Source organism: Herpailurus yagouaroundi, unplaced genomic scaffold (assembly GCF_014898765.1).
Source record: "Herpailurus yagouaroundi ecotype Mexico unplaced genomic scaffold, PumYag 195, whole genome shotgun sequence".
Lineage (NCBI taxonomy): Eukaryota > Metazoa > Chordata > Mammalia > Carnivora > Felidae > Herpailurus > Herpailurus yagouaroundi.
In genome coordinates this window covers 4,810,628-4,830,183 of record NW_024412426.1, presented here as the reverse complement: position 1 = coordinate 4,830,183, position 19,556 = coordinate 4,810,628, and the positions used below count along the sequence as shown (strand labels likewise).

Below are 19,556 nucleotides of genomic sequence, written 5' to 3'. Positions count from 1 at the left end.
TCTAATGGAAAAGGGGAGAGATGAATTACTTGATTTCTACACAACTATAACCACTCCAAGAAAACATTTCCAAGAACATCTTAAGAATTTTACATTTTCCACAAAGATAGTCCAGTCAAGTCTTGGGTCATCTCGGGTATTGGTTTCTTTAAACTTTTTACTTAAATAAATATTCTTTCTGCCTTACAAATATGAGTATTTGGTTTAGAAATGACCAATGTGTCAAAAGCTTTGATTTCCTGCCACCTACTCTTCTCCAAAATGCCAAATTAATGGCATCTTATCCTAACAAAGTGAGACATCCCTAGCTAAAAATGTCTTTATAATGGGGGTAGGGATAGAGGGGGAAAAAGCAGGGGTAATTTTTTCCCAATATGTTTGTCATTATTATAGGTTATATATACAGAAGGAAAGTTAATTAAGCTTTAAAAAAAATCCATCACACATCAATGGCTGCATTTTAATGAGTACAAAAAGTTGAGGTGTTTACTACCAATTAAAGTGGTTTTTAAATAAGCATTAATTAACACAGAAATTCAGAAGAAAGTTATACCTTGTCAAAGAAAGGCCAGTGCAGGCTATGCCCACTTCTGCTCCCATTCATATTCAGATAGTAATTAACACCAACCCTATATTTTCCATAATAATGAGGAGATGCTGTCATGTCTATCATGCAACAACACACACACAAAAGTGGTGGAATTAGAAATTCTCAACCTGAAGTAAACTTTTCAAATTTTTTTCCTTCTGGGTTTATCCCTCATCCAGGTCAGAGTTTTTCAAAGAGGAGGTTAGCCTGACTTTAATGGTGGGTTTCTCTCTTTCTTTCTCCCCCTTTTGCCAGGAGCATCATGGGGGAGCGCTCATTGGTCAGAGAAGTGTCGTTCAAGTCCCCACCAGCAAATCAGAGCAAACACCCAATCATGATTTAAGAGGGCCTGCAGTCCTTCCTTTGTTTCTCAATGATCCTGTTAAATTGCATAATCCAGCTTCCTCTACCCCATTCCGCTTTTTAGCAAATTATTGTCTGTCATAGGGTGGTAGGGAGGAGAAAGACACAAAATCTTTAAAACCCATGGCCTAACGAGTACCCAGTCTGATGGATGGCCTCATCCTTGGGTGAAAGCGATGGGGACCGTGCCTGAATTTGGGGAGGCACCCTGGAGAGATGCCATAGGCGGTGGTCACGGGAAAGGTGTTGTCAAGCATCTCAAGGCAACAAGTTCCAGAGACTGATCCTCAGCCTGACAAATCAGATTTTCTTAGTGATGACCTTACTCTGATCAAATTACCATACAAGTGGCCAATAAATGAGTATATTAACTTACTAATTTATAATGGAGGAATTCAGAAATTCCCTTTCCAGAACTTGGAATTCACATGCTCCCTATCCAGGGGCTTTCCTTTCCAATGTTTAGGAAAAGAAGCTGAGTTTTTTATCAGAATCCTCCTTAGTGAACTCAAAGTCAGAACAGAGATGCAGAATTGTGTGGGAGGGTTCTGCCCAATGGAATTGCCCCTCTGTGCCACAGGGAGCCTCTCTTGTGGTTGAAGCACTGTGCTCTCTGCACAGTGCCTCTCCCCGACACGATGCTGCAAATGTGCTGACTTCGGTCTCTCGGGACTCCAATTTTCAGAGCAGACTTCTCCCCCATTCACCGACCCATGTTTTGCTTATTTAGTCAAGTTCTCAACATGTGAGAAGCTCTTCACAGTCACGGTCTTTAATGATCCAAGGGTAGAACACCAAACAAGAAAGATTGACTCCAGGAGTCCATATCGGACAGGTTTTAAATCAATTTGGCTAAGTTGCTGTAGAGTCAATTCTTTTTTTTTTTTTAAGTTTGTTTGTTTATTTATTTATTTATTTATTTAGAGAAAGAGAAAGCATGAGTGGGGAGGGGTAGACAGAGAGAGAGAGAATCCCAAGCAGGCTCCCTGCGGTCAGCATAGAGCCTGATGCAGAGCTCGAATTCACAAACTGTGAGATCGTGACCTGAGCCCAGATCAGAGCCCAGATCTGAGCCACCCAGACGCCCCGCTGTAGAGTGGATTCTTAAAGCTAAAGGGTGAGAGGAGGCCCAAGAGGAGACTGCATCATCTCCCAGACAAGTGTGGATTCTCCTCAATGTGCAAAAAGGTGGCAGGATGCTTCCAGAAATTCACAGCAAGAAGTGGGATGAAATCTACTCTTCTTAACCTCAGTTTAAGCTCCTCATTTTCTGTGTGAATAAAGAGATGAAGAGATGGTTTGGGTATATGACCCTTCAGCGCCAGAGGGCATTTTTGGTGTCTACTCCTCCGGAGCCTGTGGTAGCTTCAGAATTTCTACGTAAGACAGGTTTCAGGAGGAATCCACCTGGAAGGGGCTTAGAAACTTGTCTGGAAGCCACATCTGCAAAGCAAGCGTGCCATTTTTTTTCGAGGTTGAATGTATCAGGGGGTGCTGATGAGACTGAGGGAAGAAGTAAAAACTGCCATTTGTTGTGGGATCACTGTGGAGAGGAGCAGGCCTAGCTTATCTTTAAACCATGTACAGTGCCCAGCAGGGTAAGTAGTACAAGACAAGTGTTCAAATGTTTATTAAATTCGATGAACAACAAGTGAGCCTTGGGGCGCCCGGGGAGCTCAGTCTGTTAAGCGTCAGACTCTTGACTTCGGCTCAGGTCATGATCTCACGATTCGTGGGTTCATGCCCAGGCTCTGTGCTAACAGCACAGGATTCTGTCTCCCTCCCTCTCTGCCCCTCCCCCTACTCTCTCTCTCCCCACCCTCAAAAGTAAATAAACAAACATTTTAAAAAGATGAATGACAAGTGAGCCTTTAGATCCACATCAAAGACAACAAGGTCATGCCTGGGTTTTTACCCCTTACAAGCCCGTTGGCTTCTATCTAGTTTCATGACTAGTGACTGCACGTGTAATTTATACCAACTTGTATACTTGCCCAGAAATAGACAGACAATGGATGAGCAAAGAACTACAAAGAAAAATCTAAAGAACCCAGGCATTTAGTTGGAAAGGGAATAGGCTCAGTTGACACATCAGAGAAGGTGGGGCTGGAAATCAACGTAGCAAAGGAAGCCCACAGCGGCCCAAACCTCACTGGGGAACCACAAAGCACCAATATCCTGCCACTCAAATTGCAGCCACTCTACATCATCCCTTTTTTTAAAATCTAGCTATTCATTGTTGGCACCCACCCTCAGTCTTATCTGATCCATTTGTACAGGAGTAAACAGGCTTCAAAGAACAGTTAAGTACCAATGTGCTTCTTAGGAGAGAATAGGAAAAGGTTGGCGAGCCCCCAGATTCCAGGAGTAGGAAAATCTCCTGCCTAACGTGGCTGCCACCTTGGCCTTTGCTTCTCATTCTTTTCACTGCTGTTGCCTTTACAGGAAAAAAAAAAAAAAATGCTCATTTGGGCACTGTTTAAACATGCAGTCGATTGTACTTCTTTTTGGGAAAGTGTGCATTTTCTCCCTTAGAGTGGATACGGGTAACATGCCTCCTTGGTCAAATCTGGCAAAATGAAATGTCCTTTTTTCTGAAATTCCTCAGTTATGTCACACCCATTATCTTGCCTTATTAAAATGGAAAGAACTTTCCTCTATGTATGTCCCATTCTTCCATTTATCAGAATTGGGATAGATTGTGCCTTTCCACTCAATTTGGACAATGAAATGAGTTTCATTTTTATTTATGGGCTTCATAAATCCGTCTCACTTGCTGCTTTTCATGCCCCAGTTCCACGCTGTTGTGTTGGGATTTCCCACCCTGCCAGGCAATTAAACTAAAAACTCATGGCAACAAAAATTTTCTTTACAAAACTCTTTTAAACCCAAAATATACATAATCATCTCCATTTCGGGTCCAATATATTTAAGGGATGGGGTCTTTAAGTCTTATTTTGGAGCATCCAATTTCCCAGATTAATTCTGTCATCGCCAAGCCCTCATTTGAGTTCTAAAGGTGAGTGCAAAGTTCCAGGACGGAAAGAACTCGTTAATTTTAGATACTATGTTTCCAGTCCAGGTGCCAGGCATGTGAGAAGACAATACAGTGGCTGTGCTGAAGGACTTGAGGAACAGCAGTGAGCTCACACCCCACGATCACCTGAGCTCCGAACAGGAGGAGCCCAGAAACCGGGAGCAGCAGCAACAGTTTCCTGTTCTAGGCCAGACCAAAAAAAAGAAACAAACAAAAACCCCAGCCCAACCCAATCACATAGACCTACAGCATTAAAGGAAGGGTGGAGAGACAGGAGTCCTGCTTCTCAGTACTTTGCCACCGTCAGAGGAAGTTACTACTGTTTCTCTAAGTACACAACTGAACGACAGGCTTCTACCTGATAAGGTAGATCCAATAGGATCCAACAGATCTGATCCAGTCTAATGACATGTATGGATTTGGTTAAGGGGTAGTCCAGTCCTGTAACACAAAAGCCCAAGAAAAGAAACCCAATAAAACTATTTTGACAGAAACCCAGTGATCTGCATTTTGGATACCTTAGACACAGGCCAAGCTGAAGATGCTTTCTCTGATTCAATCTGATTCAATCACACACACACACACACACACACACACACACACACACACACACACACAGATAGATATGTAGATAGATAGATAGATAGATAGATAGATAGATAGATAGATAGATAAAGATACATATATATCTCTCAAATAGTAGAAGTGGGCAAAGAATGTTTAAATCTGGCCTTACCAGGCTGTCTACTTTAGATCAGAAACCACTGTTTGTTCCTCTAGTCCATGGAAGGTGCTCCATGTCTGTTAGGCTCATTTACCTGACATTCTTTGTAATGTAAGGTGAGCTGGTTGCTTCAATTGTCATGCCCCTAAACACTAGGGTTGACCCAGTGTTCCCCCCTCCCTCTATGCGGAGCCTGGGAAAATGTGAGCTGGAGAGCAAGAATTTGTAAGTGTGTCTATTGTAGGATGCTGACACGGTTGACACAAGTGTTTTGGTCCAGCTGGCAGGTATCTCCCTGGAGTGGAGATGGGTGGATCAGAATGTGATGAGAATGTCACCAGCCATTAGGATCATCCACCTCCCTTTGCAAATCACACAACCTTCTGGCTTCAGAGGTACTTGCCTCATTGGGAGAACAGAGCTAACGTGAGTATTCTCGTTTATTTAGCAGTTATTATTATTATGGGAAATTAGCAAATAGACATTTTCACTTATATCACAATCTTCTGAACTTTTCCTAATGTTGGTCTATTCCCCTGAACCTGATGATTTATGGTGAATGAAGTTCTGGACCCGGCCAAGATGGGGGCTAGAGCCCAAATGGTGCTAGCCACACCAGAGGTATGACACTCTAGAACTTCCTGGCTCCGAAGCTAGCTAGCCTTCCTAAACATTTCTTTTTTTTTTAATTTTTTAATGTTTATTTATTTTTAAGAGACAGAGAGAGTGTGAGTGGGGAACAGGCAGAGAGACAGAGAGAGAGAGAGAGAGAGAGAGATACAGAATCCAAGCTGTCGGCACAGAGCCTGATGCGGCGTTCAAACCCGCCAGCCATGAGATCATGACCTGAGCCGAAGTCGGACACTTAACTGACCGAGCCACCCAGGTGCCCCCTTAAACGTTTCTAATATCACACAATATCTCAGGAAGTACTTAATTCTACCTGAGTGATATTGTATGCTAAAATGGGCAAGCGAAATATTAGTGAGAATAAGCACTTTCTCTATCCCACTGGATTGCTAAAGTACATTCAGGTAAAATTTTTCAAAGAACAAAATGGTGTTTGCAAAAAATAAATTCCTTTCCTTAATAAACACCAAATGGAGATTATCTTGAACCAACATAGACAAAGGCCATTTCATAAAGTTGTGCAAGCTGTACACTGCTCAAAGGCACCCTTCCTTTCATAGGCATTGTAGACTTTTGTGTTTACTGGCCAATAGGAGTCAATGCCTTGAAGAAAGTCTGCCTTTTTCTAAATTGCACAAAGACAAATAAAGGCTAGCAGTAGTTCTGTAGGAATCCGTATCTAGTAAAAGGACCAGGTAACCAGCACCAACATCTTCTTTTATCTTTTTTCACTACATATATAATATATAGATATTATATAGACAGCCACCCCAGAAATTCCTCCGTGTGCCCCAATCATAACCCCTCTTCCCTCAAAGTAACAATTGTCCATGATAGTTGTCACTTCTTAAAAATCATTTTATCACCCAAATCCAAACGTGCATCAGTAGACACTATTGTTTAGTCTTGCCCTTCTTAAAACTTTTAGTATCTTAAAAAAATTTTTTTTTAATGTTTACGTATATTTGAGAGAGACAGAATGCGAACGGGGGAGGGGGAGTGAGAGAGGGACACAGAATCTGAAGCAGGTTCCAGGCTGTGTGCTGACAGCAGGGCTGTCGATGCAGGGCTCGAGATCATGACCTGAGCCAAAGTCAGACGCTCAACCAACTGAGCTACCCAGGTGACCCCCAATTTTACTATCGTTTAATTCTCTTTTAATCCACAGAATTTCTCCTCCACCCCTTCCATTTCTTTACAAATCATTTGTGGAAGAATTTGGGAAGTTTGACCTATAATTTCCCAGTGTCTTGATGTTGCTGACTGCCTGCTCACAATGAAGTTCAACACATTCCTGTCTTCTGCATTTCCTGCAAATTGGAAGCTCAGTCCACTTAAGGATCAGACCAGGTTACAACTCTTTAGCAAGACTATAGGTAGTGTCCAGCAATACTACAGAAGGCCCATAATGTCTGGTTATCTTTCAGTTTTTAATCTATGCCACTATTGATGCTGAATGCCTGTATGTGTCCAGCGGGGGTTGCAAAATGGTGATATTCTATCATTTCTTTTTCATTTTGTAATTAGAATAGTTTTATAAGATACTGTGCCCTTAATTTACTATTTGGATACCAAGTGGCACAGTTCATATAAAAACCAGGGTAAATGCTTAATTCTTTCCTTTTATTTCCCAGTTTTCAAGATATGAATTGGTTTACCTTTCCTAAAGGTGATCAGTTCTTTTTTTTTTTTTTTTTAAGTTTATTTATTTTGAGAGAGAGACAGAGACAGCCAGCAGGGGAGAGCAGAGAGAGAGGGAAAGAGAGAATCCCAAGCAGGTTCTGCACTGTCAGCACAGAGCCTGACGCAGAGCTCAAACTCACAAACGTGAGAACATAACCTGAAATGAAACCAAGAGTCAGACACTTAACTGACTGAGCCACCCAGGTGCCCCAATGATCAATTCTCTCTAATATTATCAAATCATGAATTTAAACATACATGACAGGTTTCAATTTTTATCATTACTGAAGGTCAAACTGTCCCATCTTGACCAGTAGGAGGCTGAGTCCTTCTGACATGACCTCAGAAGTCTTTGATAGTTTCCTTGTTATCTAACATGTTCCAACTTCATTTTATAGACTTCCTGCCCTAGACTTATTTCTCAAGAAGCCCTAATTTCTTTTACAGAGAAATGAGTGTTTCAAAACCACAATCTGGGTGTTGGGGATGCTCTTTGCTAAATTAGACCTTGTTTCTAGAACTTTTCAGCAGAATGAACTATGAAATATTATGATTCAAAGATAAAAACATCTCATAAATGTATATTGTACTTTCTATGCAGATTCAATACTATGGAGTTTTTACTTAACCACTCTATAACAGTGGAATCTCCTGTCTTGCATTCTGAGAACTTGGGTTCTTAAAAGCAGAGAGAACGACAGAATTAAAACATCCCAACATTACTGTTCTGACATTGCACAGCAACAATCTCAGAATGACAATACTAATATCACCACCAATATGATTCTCAAAAACATTTAAGTGTTTTTGCATATACCTTCCTACTTTCTCCATTAAAATAAAAGTTTATTACATCTACACATTGAGACCATGTAGCCATTGCACACTATACTCTCCCCCATGGTCCAGGACACTATTTAATGTTGTAAGTTCTTATGTTGGTGTCTTTCTCATTGTTTAAGTCATTTACAATACATTCTACTAGATTCCTCAGGAAGAGCTCATGGGAACAATATTCCCTGAATGTTTGCATGTTGATAACTATTTGTGCCCTTTATTCTTAGAGTCAGTTTTGCTGGGTATAAAAGCCTTCGCTCACATTTTCTTTCCTTACTTTAAATATGTTGTTTCATTTTTCTCTCAATAAAGCACTGCTGTTGAGAAGTGTAATTATAAGCTAACTTTTCTCTCTTGTAAGTCATGTGCACTTTTTATTCTAGAAGCTCATTTTTTTTTCTGTGTTAATCATATTGTCAACATTCTCAGGTATGCAGTATGCTCTTTCCATGTAGCTTCAATTTTTTTTAATTTCAAAAAAGTTTTCTTGAATTCATCTTTACAGTTCAGTTGCCTTGCTTTGGTTTTCTTTGTGATCTCCAACAACCATATGTTTGATTTTCTTTGCCTACTTCAATATACACCACTTTCTCTTTAATTCTTTTTATCTCTCTTAATTAAAAAAATTAATGTTAATTTTTTATTGAGAGGCAGAGAGAGACAGAGCATGAGCATGGGAGGAGCAGAGAGAGGAGGAGACACCGAAATTGAAGCAGGCTCTAGGCTCTGAGCTGTTAGCACAGAGCCCGACACAGGGCTCAAACTCACAAACCATGAGATTGTGACCTGAGCTAAAGTCAGATGCTTAACTGACTGAGCCACCCAGGCGCCCCTCTTTCTTAATTTTTTTATTTTTAAAAATGTTCTGACTTCTAGTTTCCAGTTCTGCATGTAAGTATCTTAGAAATTACCACTCCATCCGAATAACAATTCTGAACAGACTGGAAAACCAACAACTCTTTTGGAATCTGTAAGAGAGTGTATGATACACAAGGCAACCTGATGCCCCCAGACTGAAAAGAAAGACAAGTGAAGTCATAGGTTACCAGAGAGAGGCTTACAAGTGTAAAACACTGTGGGAACAATACCAGAATAGGGAAACCTAAACTGTAATTGACAAATTGAAAGAGGCTCAGTGAAAACAGGTCTGAGAGTTAAAAACTCCAGGGGATTCAGTAACGATATTCCACAACATTGTGAAATAATACTTCCAGCAATTTGACCGAGTTCCCACAGTAAATACTGGAGAAAAATCCCCTTGCACTTCTGTGCTTCTAGCAAGGGAGGGGGAAATAAATCATTTTGAAATACGCCAGAGCACTCTGTTCTTCTTAACAAGACTTGCCCTTCAGGGGAAACTAGTTAACCAGAGCCTAACCTACTGGGGTATTATCAGAGCCAACTGACCTGGAGAAGGGAAATACCCAACCGCAATCACCTCTAGCCTTCTATGTGGGAGAAGGGAAATATTCAACTCCAGTCCACTCTAGCCATCCTGTCCTACCTAGAGAGGTTGAAAAAAACTGAGAAACTCTTGTGAAGTTCACAGTCCAGAGGCACAGTCTCACTGAAAGAGTGAGATTTCATTGTAGGACTATAGAATACTTCCTCATACCTCACACCTCACCATTACACTACTAAAGGCCTATTCATAGCCAGGCATTTTATCCAGTACTTCATGTCCAGCTATCATGAAAAAAAATTACAGGGACTACCCGAAGGCAAAAAACACAACTCGAAGACACAGAGAAAACACCAGAACTAGACATAGCACGGATGTTGGAGCTATCACATTGGGAATTTAAAGCAACTATGATTAATTCAGTAAGGGCTTTAATGGATAAAGTAGACAGTACATAAGAACAGATGGGCAATATAAGCAGAGAGATGGAAATCCTAAGAAAGAAGCAAAAAGAAATGCTGGAGATAAAAACAAAAAACAAAAAACAAAACCACCGTTAACAGAAATGAAGAATACGTTTGAAGGGCTTAGTAGTAGACAGGACATCACTGAGTAAAAAACCTCTGAGCTAGAGGATATATCAATAAAATCCTTGAAAACTGAAAAGGAAAGAGAATAAATATTGAGAAAACCAGAATATCCAAGGACTGTGGGGCAAATACAAAAGGTGTGATACACATGTAATGAGAACACCAGAAGGAGAAGGAAAAGAAAAAAATCTTTGAAACAATAATTATGGAGAATCTCCCCAAATTAATGTCAGACATCAAACCACAGATCCAGGAAGCTCAGACAACACCAAGCAGAAAAAATGCAAAAAACCACAAACTAAACCAAACCAAACCAAAATACTACACCTACATATACCATTTTAAACCAGAGAAAAGATCAAGGAAAAGCTCTGAAAGAAGGCTATGTAAAAGAATACCTTCCTATGGAAGAACAAAGGTAAGAATCATATCCAACTTCTCCTAAGAAACCATTCAAGCAAGGGCACTGGGTGGCTCAGTTGGTTAAGTGTCCGATTCTTGGTTTTTGGCACAGGTCATTATCTCACGGTTTGTGTGTTTGAGCCCCACATCAGGCTCTGTGCTGGCTGTGAGGAGCCTGCTTGGAATTCTCCCTCTCCCTCTCTCTCTCTGCTTCTCCCCTGCTTGCTCTGTCTCTCTCAAAATAAATAAACTTAAAAAAAATCTTTTAAATTAAAAAAAAAAAAAACAAACTATTCAAGTAAGAAGAGAACAGAGTGGAATATTTAAAATATTGAGAGAAAAAAAACCCACCAACATAGAATTCTGAACCTTGAGAAACTAACATTCAAAAGTGAAGAAGAAGAAAAAAAAAGACCTTCTCACAAAGAGATATTGAGGAAATTTTCTGCCTATAGACCTGCCTTGCAAGAAATGTTAAAAGTTCTTTAGAGGAAAGGGAAATAACATAGGTCAGAAACTCAGATTCACCAAAACTAACAGAAAGCAACAAAGAAGGAATAATTGAAAAACCTTCATTTAATTCTTGACTGATTCTAACAGACAATTTATTCAAAATAATACCAACAACATATTCAATTACGTGTGTATATAGATGTGTGTGTGTGTGTGTGTGTGCGCGCGCGCACGCTTATATAAGTAAAATGAATGAGAGCAATGATACAAGGGACAGAGGAAGTACTCAGACTATCTGAAGTGATATAATATATATATATATATATAAGTAGACTTGGATTAGCTGAAAATGTACATTGCAAACTCTAGGGCAATCACTAAAAAAGAGAAAGAGAGGAAGGGAAGGGAGGGAAGAGGAGGGAAGGGGAGGGAAGGGGAGGAGAGGGGAGGGGAGGGGAGGGGAGGGAAGGGAAGACCAATATGCTAAGAAAGGAGAGAGATTAAAATTGCATAAAATGCTGAATTAAAACAACAGGCAGAAAAAGACCAGAAGACCAAAATAGGAACAAAGGACAAGGGCAATAGAAAAGAGTAATGAATATGATAGACATTAATCCGATTACATCAATAATCTAAATGCCCTAATTAAAAGATTATCAGAGTGAAACCATATGGTATTTGTCTTTCTCTGAATGGCTTATTTCACTTAGCATCACACTCTCCAGTTCCATCCACGTTGCTACAAAAGGCCATATTTCATTCTTTCTCATTGCCACGTAGTACTCCATTGTGTATATAAACCACAATTTCTTTATCCATTCATCAGTTGATGGACATTTAGGCTCTTTCAACAATTTGGCTATTGTTGAGAGTGCTGCTATAAACATTGGCGTACAAGTGCCCCTATGCATCAGTACTCCTGTATCCCTTGGGTTAATTCCTAGCAGTGCTATTGCTGGGTCATAGGGTAGGTCTATTTTTAATTTTCTGAGGAACCTCCACACTGCTTTCCAGAGCGGCTGCACCAATTTGCATTCCCACCAACAGTGCAAGAGGGTTCCCGTTTCTCCACATCCTCTCCAGCATCTATAGTCTCCTGATTTGTTCATTTTGGCCACTCTGACTGGCGTGAGGTGATATCTGAGTGTGGTTTTGATTTGTATTTCCCTGACAAGGAGCGACGTTAAACATCTTTTCATGTGCCTGTTGGTATGGAAACCAATTTGACAATAAATTTCATATATTGAAAAAATAAATAAATAAAAAATAAAAAAAATAAAAGATTATCAGAGTCAATCACAAAAACAAGAACAAACTATATGCTGTCTACAAGAAACCCGCTTTAAACACAAAGACACATATAAATTAAAATTAAGTGGTCAGAGAAAAATAAACCATGTCAACACTAATTAAAAGAAAGGAGGAGGGGCACCACCTGAATAGCTCAGTTGGTTAAGCAGATGACTTAGGCTCAGGTCATGATCTTGCAGTTTGAGTACAAGCCCCACATTGGGCTCTGTCCTGACAGCTCAGAGCCTGGAGCCTGCTTCAGACTCTGTGTCTCCTCCTCTCTCTGCCCCTCCCGTGCTCATGCTCAGTCTCTCTCTGTCTCTCAATAGTAAATAAGTGTTTAAAAAAATTTTTTTTTAATAAATGAAAAGAAAGGAGTAGCCACAATTAATTTCAGATAAAGCAGATTTCAAAAAAGGAAAAGTTATCAGAGATAAACAGAGGCATTACATAATGATAAAGAGGTAAATTCTCCAAGAAGATGTTATAATCTTTAATGTGTATGTGCCTAAAAACAGAGCGTCAAACTATGTGAGGCAAAAACTAATAGAATTGCAAAGAGAAACAGATTAATCCACTAACACAGTTGCAGGGTTTGACATCCCTCTATCAGAACCAGCTGGCAGAAAATTAGTAAAGACAAAGTTGAACTCACCACCATCAAACAACTGGATATAATTGACATCTATAGACTACTTAATTGAACAACAGCAGAATATATATCCTTCTCAAACTCACATGGAGCATTCACCAAGATAGACCACATTCCTGGCAATAAAACAAATTTAAGAGACAGAAATCATATGTCTGCTTTCAAACCACAATAAAATTAAATAAATATAAAGATGATATAAAATATATAATATAAATATATATATTTTTAATTTTTTAATGTTTATTTATTTTGGAGAGAGAGAGAGAGAGAGAGACAGAGTGTGAGCAGGGGAGGGGCAGAGAGAGGGAGACACAGAATCTGAAACAGGCTCCAGGCTCTGAGCTGTCAGCACAGAGCCAGATGTGGGGCTCAAACTCACGAACTCTGAGATCATGACCTTGAGCCGAAGGGACACACTTAACCGACCAAGCCACCCAGGCACCCCTATAATATAAATATTAATTAAATCAGTAACAAAAGATGATTGGACAATCTCAAAATACATGGACATATAACAAACAAAAAACATTTCTAAATAACTCATGGGTCAAAGAAGATATCCCAAAAGAAATTTTAAAATATTTTGAACTAAATGAAAATACAACTTAGCCAAAATTTGTGGGATGCAGTGAAAGTACTTAGAAAGAATTTACAACATTGGATGCATATATGATCTAAAATCGATCATCTAACTTTCTATCTTAGGAAACTATAAAAAGAATAGCAAATCAAATCCAAAGTAAGCTGAAGTAAATAATAAAAATTAGAGCAGAAATCAATGACAGTGAAAACAGGAAGCTAACAGAAAAGAAAAATAAAAAAACCTGATTCTTTGAAAAGATCAATAAAATCTGGAAGCATCTCACCAGACAAAAAGAGAGAGGACAAAAATTACTAGTATCAGAAATGAAAAAGGGGATATCACTACAGACCTTATAAACATTTAAAGGATAATAAAGGTATACTATGAACAACCCTATGCCCACAAATTTGCCAACCTAGATGAAAATGGACCAATTCCTTGATAGACACAACTTGCCAAAATTCATACAAGAAAAACTAGATAATCTGAATAGGCCTATATCTATTAAATAAATTGAATCGATAATAATCAGTAATTAATAGACTTCTGAAACAGAAAGCACTAGGCCCAAATGGGTTCACTGGTGAATTCTATCAAACAATTGGGAAGAAATTGTACCAATTACCTGCAATCTCTTTCAGAATACAGAAGCAGAGGGAATACTTCCCAACTCATTCTATGAGGCCAGCATTATTCTAATAACAAAACCAGACAAAGATATTCCAATAATTACAGACCAATATCTCTCATGAACATAGATGCAAAACTTCTCAACAACATAATAGAAAATGCATCTCAAAAATGTATAAAAATACTTATACACCATGTCCAAATGAGATTTATTCCAGGTACGCAAGTTAGCATTCAAAAATAAACTAATGAATCCATCATATCAACAGGTTAAAAAAGAAAAATCACAATGATATGACAACGATACAATCATATCAGTAAATGTGGACAAAATTCATGATAAAAAGTCTTAGTGAAGTAGGAATTGAGGGGAAGAATCCTCAGCTTGATAGTGAACATTTACAAAAAACCTACAGCTAACATTATACTTAATAGTGAGAAATTCAAAGCTTTCCAGCTAAGATCAGGTACAAGGTAAGGATGTCTCCTCTCATCACTACTCTCAACATCATACTAGAAGGTCTAGCTAATGCAATAATACAAGAAAAAGAAACAAAAGTTCAGTTGAGACAGGAAGAAATAAAACTATGTGTTCACAAATGACATGGGCATCTATTTTAAAAATTTGAAAAAAATCACCAAAAGTCTCTTGGAACTAATAACTACAGCAAGGTTTCAGGATACAATTTCCTATATACCAGCAGGAGTAAGTAGAATTTGAAATTAAAAACACAATTAACATTTATATTAGCACCTTCCCCCCCCCCCCCAAATTATATACTTAAGTATAAACTGAACAAAAAAAGCACAATATCTATGTAAGGAAAACTCTAATGAATGAAATCAAATGAATAAATAAATAAATGGAAAGACATTCCATATTCATGGATAGGAAGGCTCAATACTGTCAAGGTGTCCATTCTCCCCACATTGATCTATAGATTCAATGCAACCCCGATCAAAATCTCAGCAAGTTATTTTTGTGGATATCAACAAAGTGATTCTAAAGTTTATAGGGATGGGCAAAATACACAGAATAGTGAACACAATATTGAAGAACAACAACATTAGACCACTTGAAGCCTTAGTATGAAGTTACAGTAACCAAGACAACACGGTGGTGTCAAATGAACAAATAGATGAATGGAACGGAACACACAGCCCAGAAATAGAACCATGTAAATAAGTCAACCAATCTTTGACAAAGGAACCAAGGCAATAGAATGGAGAAAGAATAGTGTTTTCAACAAATAGTGCTAGAACAACTGGACATCTGCATGAAAGAGAGAAAGAGGAAGAGAGGAGGGAGGAAGGGAGAGAAGGAAGAGAGGAAGGGGAAAAAAAGAAAAATCTAGACATAGAGTTTATATCCTTTACAAAAACTAACTAAAGATGGATCACAGACCTAAATGTAAAATACAAACTATAAAACTCCTAGAGTACAACATAGGAAAAGAAACCTAGATGACCTCGGGTATGGCAATGACTTCAGTATACAAACACCAAAAGCACAATCCGTGAAAGAAGTAATTGATAAGCTTAACTTCATTAAAATGCAAAGCTCCTGCTCTGTGAAAGACAATGTCAAGAGAATGAGAAGACAAGCCACAGACTGGGAAAAACTATTTGCAAAAGACATATCTGATAAAAAGACTGCTCACCAAAATACACAAAGAACTCTTAAAACTCAACAATAAGAAAGTGAACAACTCAATTAAAAAATGGGCCGAAGACTTCAACAGGCATCTCACCAAAAAAAGATATAAAGATGGCAAATAAGTATATGAAAAGATGCCCCACATCATAGGTCATCAGGAAATGCAAATTAAAACGATGACATACCACTACACACCTGTCAGAATGACCCAAGTCTAGGACACTAACACCACCAAATGCTGGTGAGGATGTGGAACAACAGGAAATCACCTTATTGCTGGTGGGAATGCCCAATGGGCATACTCTTCCATACAATCCAGTGATAGTGCTCCCTTTTACTTACTCAAGGGAGTTGAAAACTTATGTCCACACAAAAACGTGCACACAGATGTTTATAGCTTTATTCATAATCGGAAAACTTGGTGGTATCCAGGATGACCCTCAGTAGGTGAATGGATCGATAAACTGTAGCACATCCAGACAATGGAATATTACTCAGCACTTAAGAAGAAATGAGCTACCAAGCCCTGAAGATGTGGAGGAAGCAAATTACTAGGAGAAAGGTGTCAATCCGAAAAGGCTACATAATATATAATTCCAACTATGTGAAATTCTGGAAAAAGAAAAACCATGGAGATGGTAAAATTCAGTGGTTACCAGGTGTGGCGTGGGTGGGGGGAGAGGTAAGACGTGGGTGGGGAAGAATGAGCAGGCAGAGCACAGAGGATTTTTTGAGTCATGAAAATAGTCTTTATACCATAACGAAGGATACATGTCATTACACATTCGTCCAAACTGGTAGGCACGTACCACACCAAGAGTGAACCATAATACAAACTATGGACTTTGGGTGATTATGACAAAGTGGCAAAATAGGTTCACCAGTTTTAACAAAGGTACCCCTCTGGTGGGCTATACTGATAATGGGGGAGGCTATGCACATGCAGGGCAAAGGGCATAAGGGCAATCTCTGTACCTTCCCTTTAGTTTTTCTGTGAACCTGAAAAAAATTTTAAGCCTTCAATTAAAAAGTTGTTTTCCTATCACATTTCTCTTAAGGCATTATCTGTTGTGTTCATTCACTCTTATGGCCTTTCTAGTTTAGTCTTCGTTTCTAAAATAATTTTTTCTTTTATTTCTCATTCCCTCCTGAGTTACCACCTCATTTCTGAATTTTCTAATTACAACTTGGGTTATTCTTTCATGTCTTATTTAACTTTCTTAATGTCCTTCAGTTCATTTTGGAGTAGTAAATTAATTTTGGTCCATTTTGTAAGCACATATTTCTGGAATTACTTTTAAAAGTTCATTTATTTATTTTGAGACAGAGAACAAGCATGTGAGTGGGGGAGGGGCAGAGAGCCAGAGGGAGAGAGAGAACCCATCCCAAGCAGGAATCCCATCCCAAGCAGACTCCACACGGTCGGCTCAGAGCCCGACATGGGGCTTGATCCCATGAATTGTGAGATCATCACCTGAGCCGAAATCCACACTCGGACTCTCAATCGACTGAGCCACCCAGGCACCCCTGGAATATTTTCACTGTTCATAAGAATATTATTCTAATCCTAATTCTCTTTCTCTTATAATAACTTTGCATGGGACTTGATGTTCTCTTCTGTTGTGCATTTTTAACGTGAAATTAGTTTTCCTAAACTATGAGAATGAATCAAGCTAAATTTTTTAAAAAGCTCTAACTTCACAGAGCTCCCTCTTCTGTTGTTTGTGTGAACTGTTAAAAAAAAAAAATGACACATTGCTTTGAAATTTCCTGGCTGTTCTTCCCTTCCTTTGAATTGGGCCTTTCTCTTGCCCCTACCCAGTTCAATTTTGATACCATTCCCAGTAACTTCCCAGTGAAGGGCCCGATACTAGAAGGCAGCTCTGGCCGGTCAATTTTGAGGGTTCAAAGGGCCGGCGCCTTTAATCCCTTATGACAAGCCCTTTGCGCTCAGCGGGTATTAGAACAGGCAACATGCCTTCACCTTCAGCTGCTGTTCTCAAATTGGTCTGAGTTTCCTAGTGAAACTATTTGGGGTTGGCTATTTGGGGTGCTGTTCTCAGACACAGTGAAGAGCTATACTGTGGCTTCTTTTTGTCTCCCACACAGATGCCCATCTCATGCAAGTCTTATGGTTACTGGTATTTTGTCCCCAAATACCTGCATTTTGAGATTTGTGGCATCCTGCCACCTTGGTTTTGTTGTAGAGGCGGTCTATCAATTTTGATTTTACTACATGTCTCTGTATGTTTTTATGTGGGATTATGTAGGTGGTAGGCTACTGCCATTACCACCACCATCTTCCCAGGATCATTATCATCTTTTAATTCAAGCTGATTTTTGCTATGTTCTTCCTTTTGGTTCCTTCCTTTCAGCAAGTCACAGGGAAAACTTGGCTTCAGTTTGTGAAGAGCCCCTGTATTTATACATAAATACATACATACATACATCATTTATATATATAAATATAAATATATATATTATATAAATATAATATATATTATATATAAATATATATATATATTTGTGTGTGTGTGTGTGTGTGTCTGGGAGAGAGAGGGGGTCATGCGTTGAGTGGAGGCTGCTAATTGGGGGCAGGTTGCAAAAAGTTAAAGACACAGCTTCTGCCTTTCGGAGTCCGTAACCTGAGAATGCAATACACATCCACTCAATGAAGCAGAACTACAACTACTTAGTTTCCAATCACAGCTCTTATTAGCTTGTCACGCCAACTGGGGCAAATCAACTTCTTGGGATTTGAGTTTCTCCATTTGTAAAACACAAGCATATCACCCGCCCTGTCCAACTGTATAGGCTGTAGGGAAGAAAGAATATAATGGAGGTTTATGCACTCTGGTCACCAACGACCTGCATCACGGGGGCAGGAATCACATGCTCTTCATCTGTCTCTGCCCCTCAACGCCTCCGCCTCCGACAGTGCTTGACACATTCTGAGCACTCTGTGTTTGCACCTTGGAAAAAAGTACTAACAGCCCTATTATGTGATAATTAACTTTAAAAGTTCCTCAGTCTCCTCAGTGATGACAAGAGTTAATAGGCCCTTGTTTGGGGGTTGGAGAGGCTAGCCTGGAAACTGACCCTTCACATTGAAGAAATGGCCTTCACTTCAAAAGTCAACCATCAGAAGACACAGAAGAGCTGAGTTTTTAAAAATGCATTTTTTATTATTCAGCCTTCAGCAGAAATGTCACCTTTCTAAAGCAAGCTGTTATCATGCGCTCCCCGTGCCAAACAGGCGCCTCTGAGGAGCAGGATTTTATCTCAACGTTTTCGTGATTTGTGTTTCTCTTTCAAGGAGCTCCATGCCTTAAGGCACCTGAAACACTAACAGGAAGAAGTTAAGGTTACAGGAGGAGCAGACTCCAACAACATAAAACAGGGATTTCTGCGGAACGGTCCAGGATCAGCATCAAAGCTACAGTAGGCAGTCACCCTGTCCAATAATTCATGTCCTCTCAGTACAGCTCACTGCTTTCTGGTGGGCTCGTTGGTTGAGACCATATTCTCAAAGAAACTCCATTTTGTGACAGGGCCCCCATTAGCAGGCTCAGCCACATGACAGGCCTAGACACAGCCAGCACAACTGCTGGCGACGCTTGCCAATAAGCCAGATGCTGCCACATATTGGCATCTGGGTCCTGGAATAGCAACCATGTTCTCAGTCTGGCTAGGGATTCTGACCCTAGCTACGGAAGGAGACAAAGGAAGGAAAGAAAGAGACGGAGCAAGGGGAGGGAGGGCAGACGGTGGAAGGGTCTCTTGGTAATTTCCCTACCATGGATTTAGAGCTTCCGCAACAAAAGGCTCGTTGGAAAGCTGCTACCAGCGCTGCAATGGGCGGGAGAGGTAGAGATGGGGAGCGTTCTCAACCCAGCGAGCTATTTTGGCACCTGGGGAGCGGGGGTAGCTGATTCAAAAGGAGACAGCTGCAGCAGGCAGCGACGCTCACCCCTCCTCTCCCGCAAACCATGATAGCCCACAGTGGAGATAAGCTACTGGATATAGCTTCA

The 19,556-nt window shown here is 39.7% G+C and overlaps 1 protein-coding gene across 3 annotated transcripts in view; it reads right to left on the bottom strand.

Annotated features, from left to right (window-relative positions):
- The window catches only part of RPS6KC1 (ribosomal protein S6 kinase C1), a 322,126-nt gene that overhangs the window by 115,291 nt on the left and 187,279 nt on the right, over window positions 1-19,556 (bottom strand). Inside the window, exon 17 of one of the 3 annotated variants that reach the window (XM_040446437.1) lies at window positions 18,686-18,870. The exons of the other annotated variants lie outside the window; for them this stretch is intronic. Within the exon in view, the coding sequence (XP_040302371.1) occupies window positions 18,854-18,870 (17 nt within the window). The 3' untranslated portion in view covers window positions 18,686-18,853. Of the gene's footprint in view, window positions 1-18,685; window positions 18,871-19,556 lie in introns of those variants that run through there. 3 annotated transcript variants of the gene reach the window in all.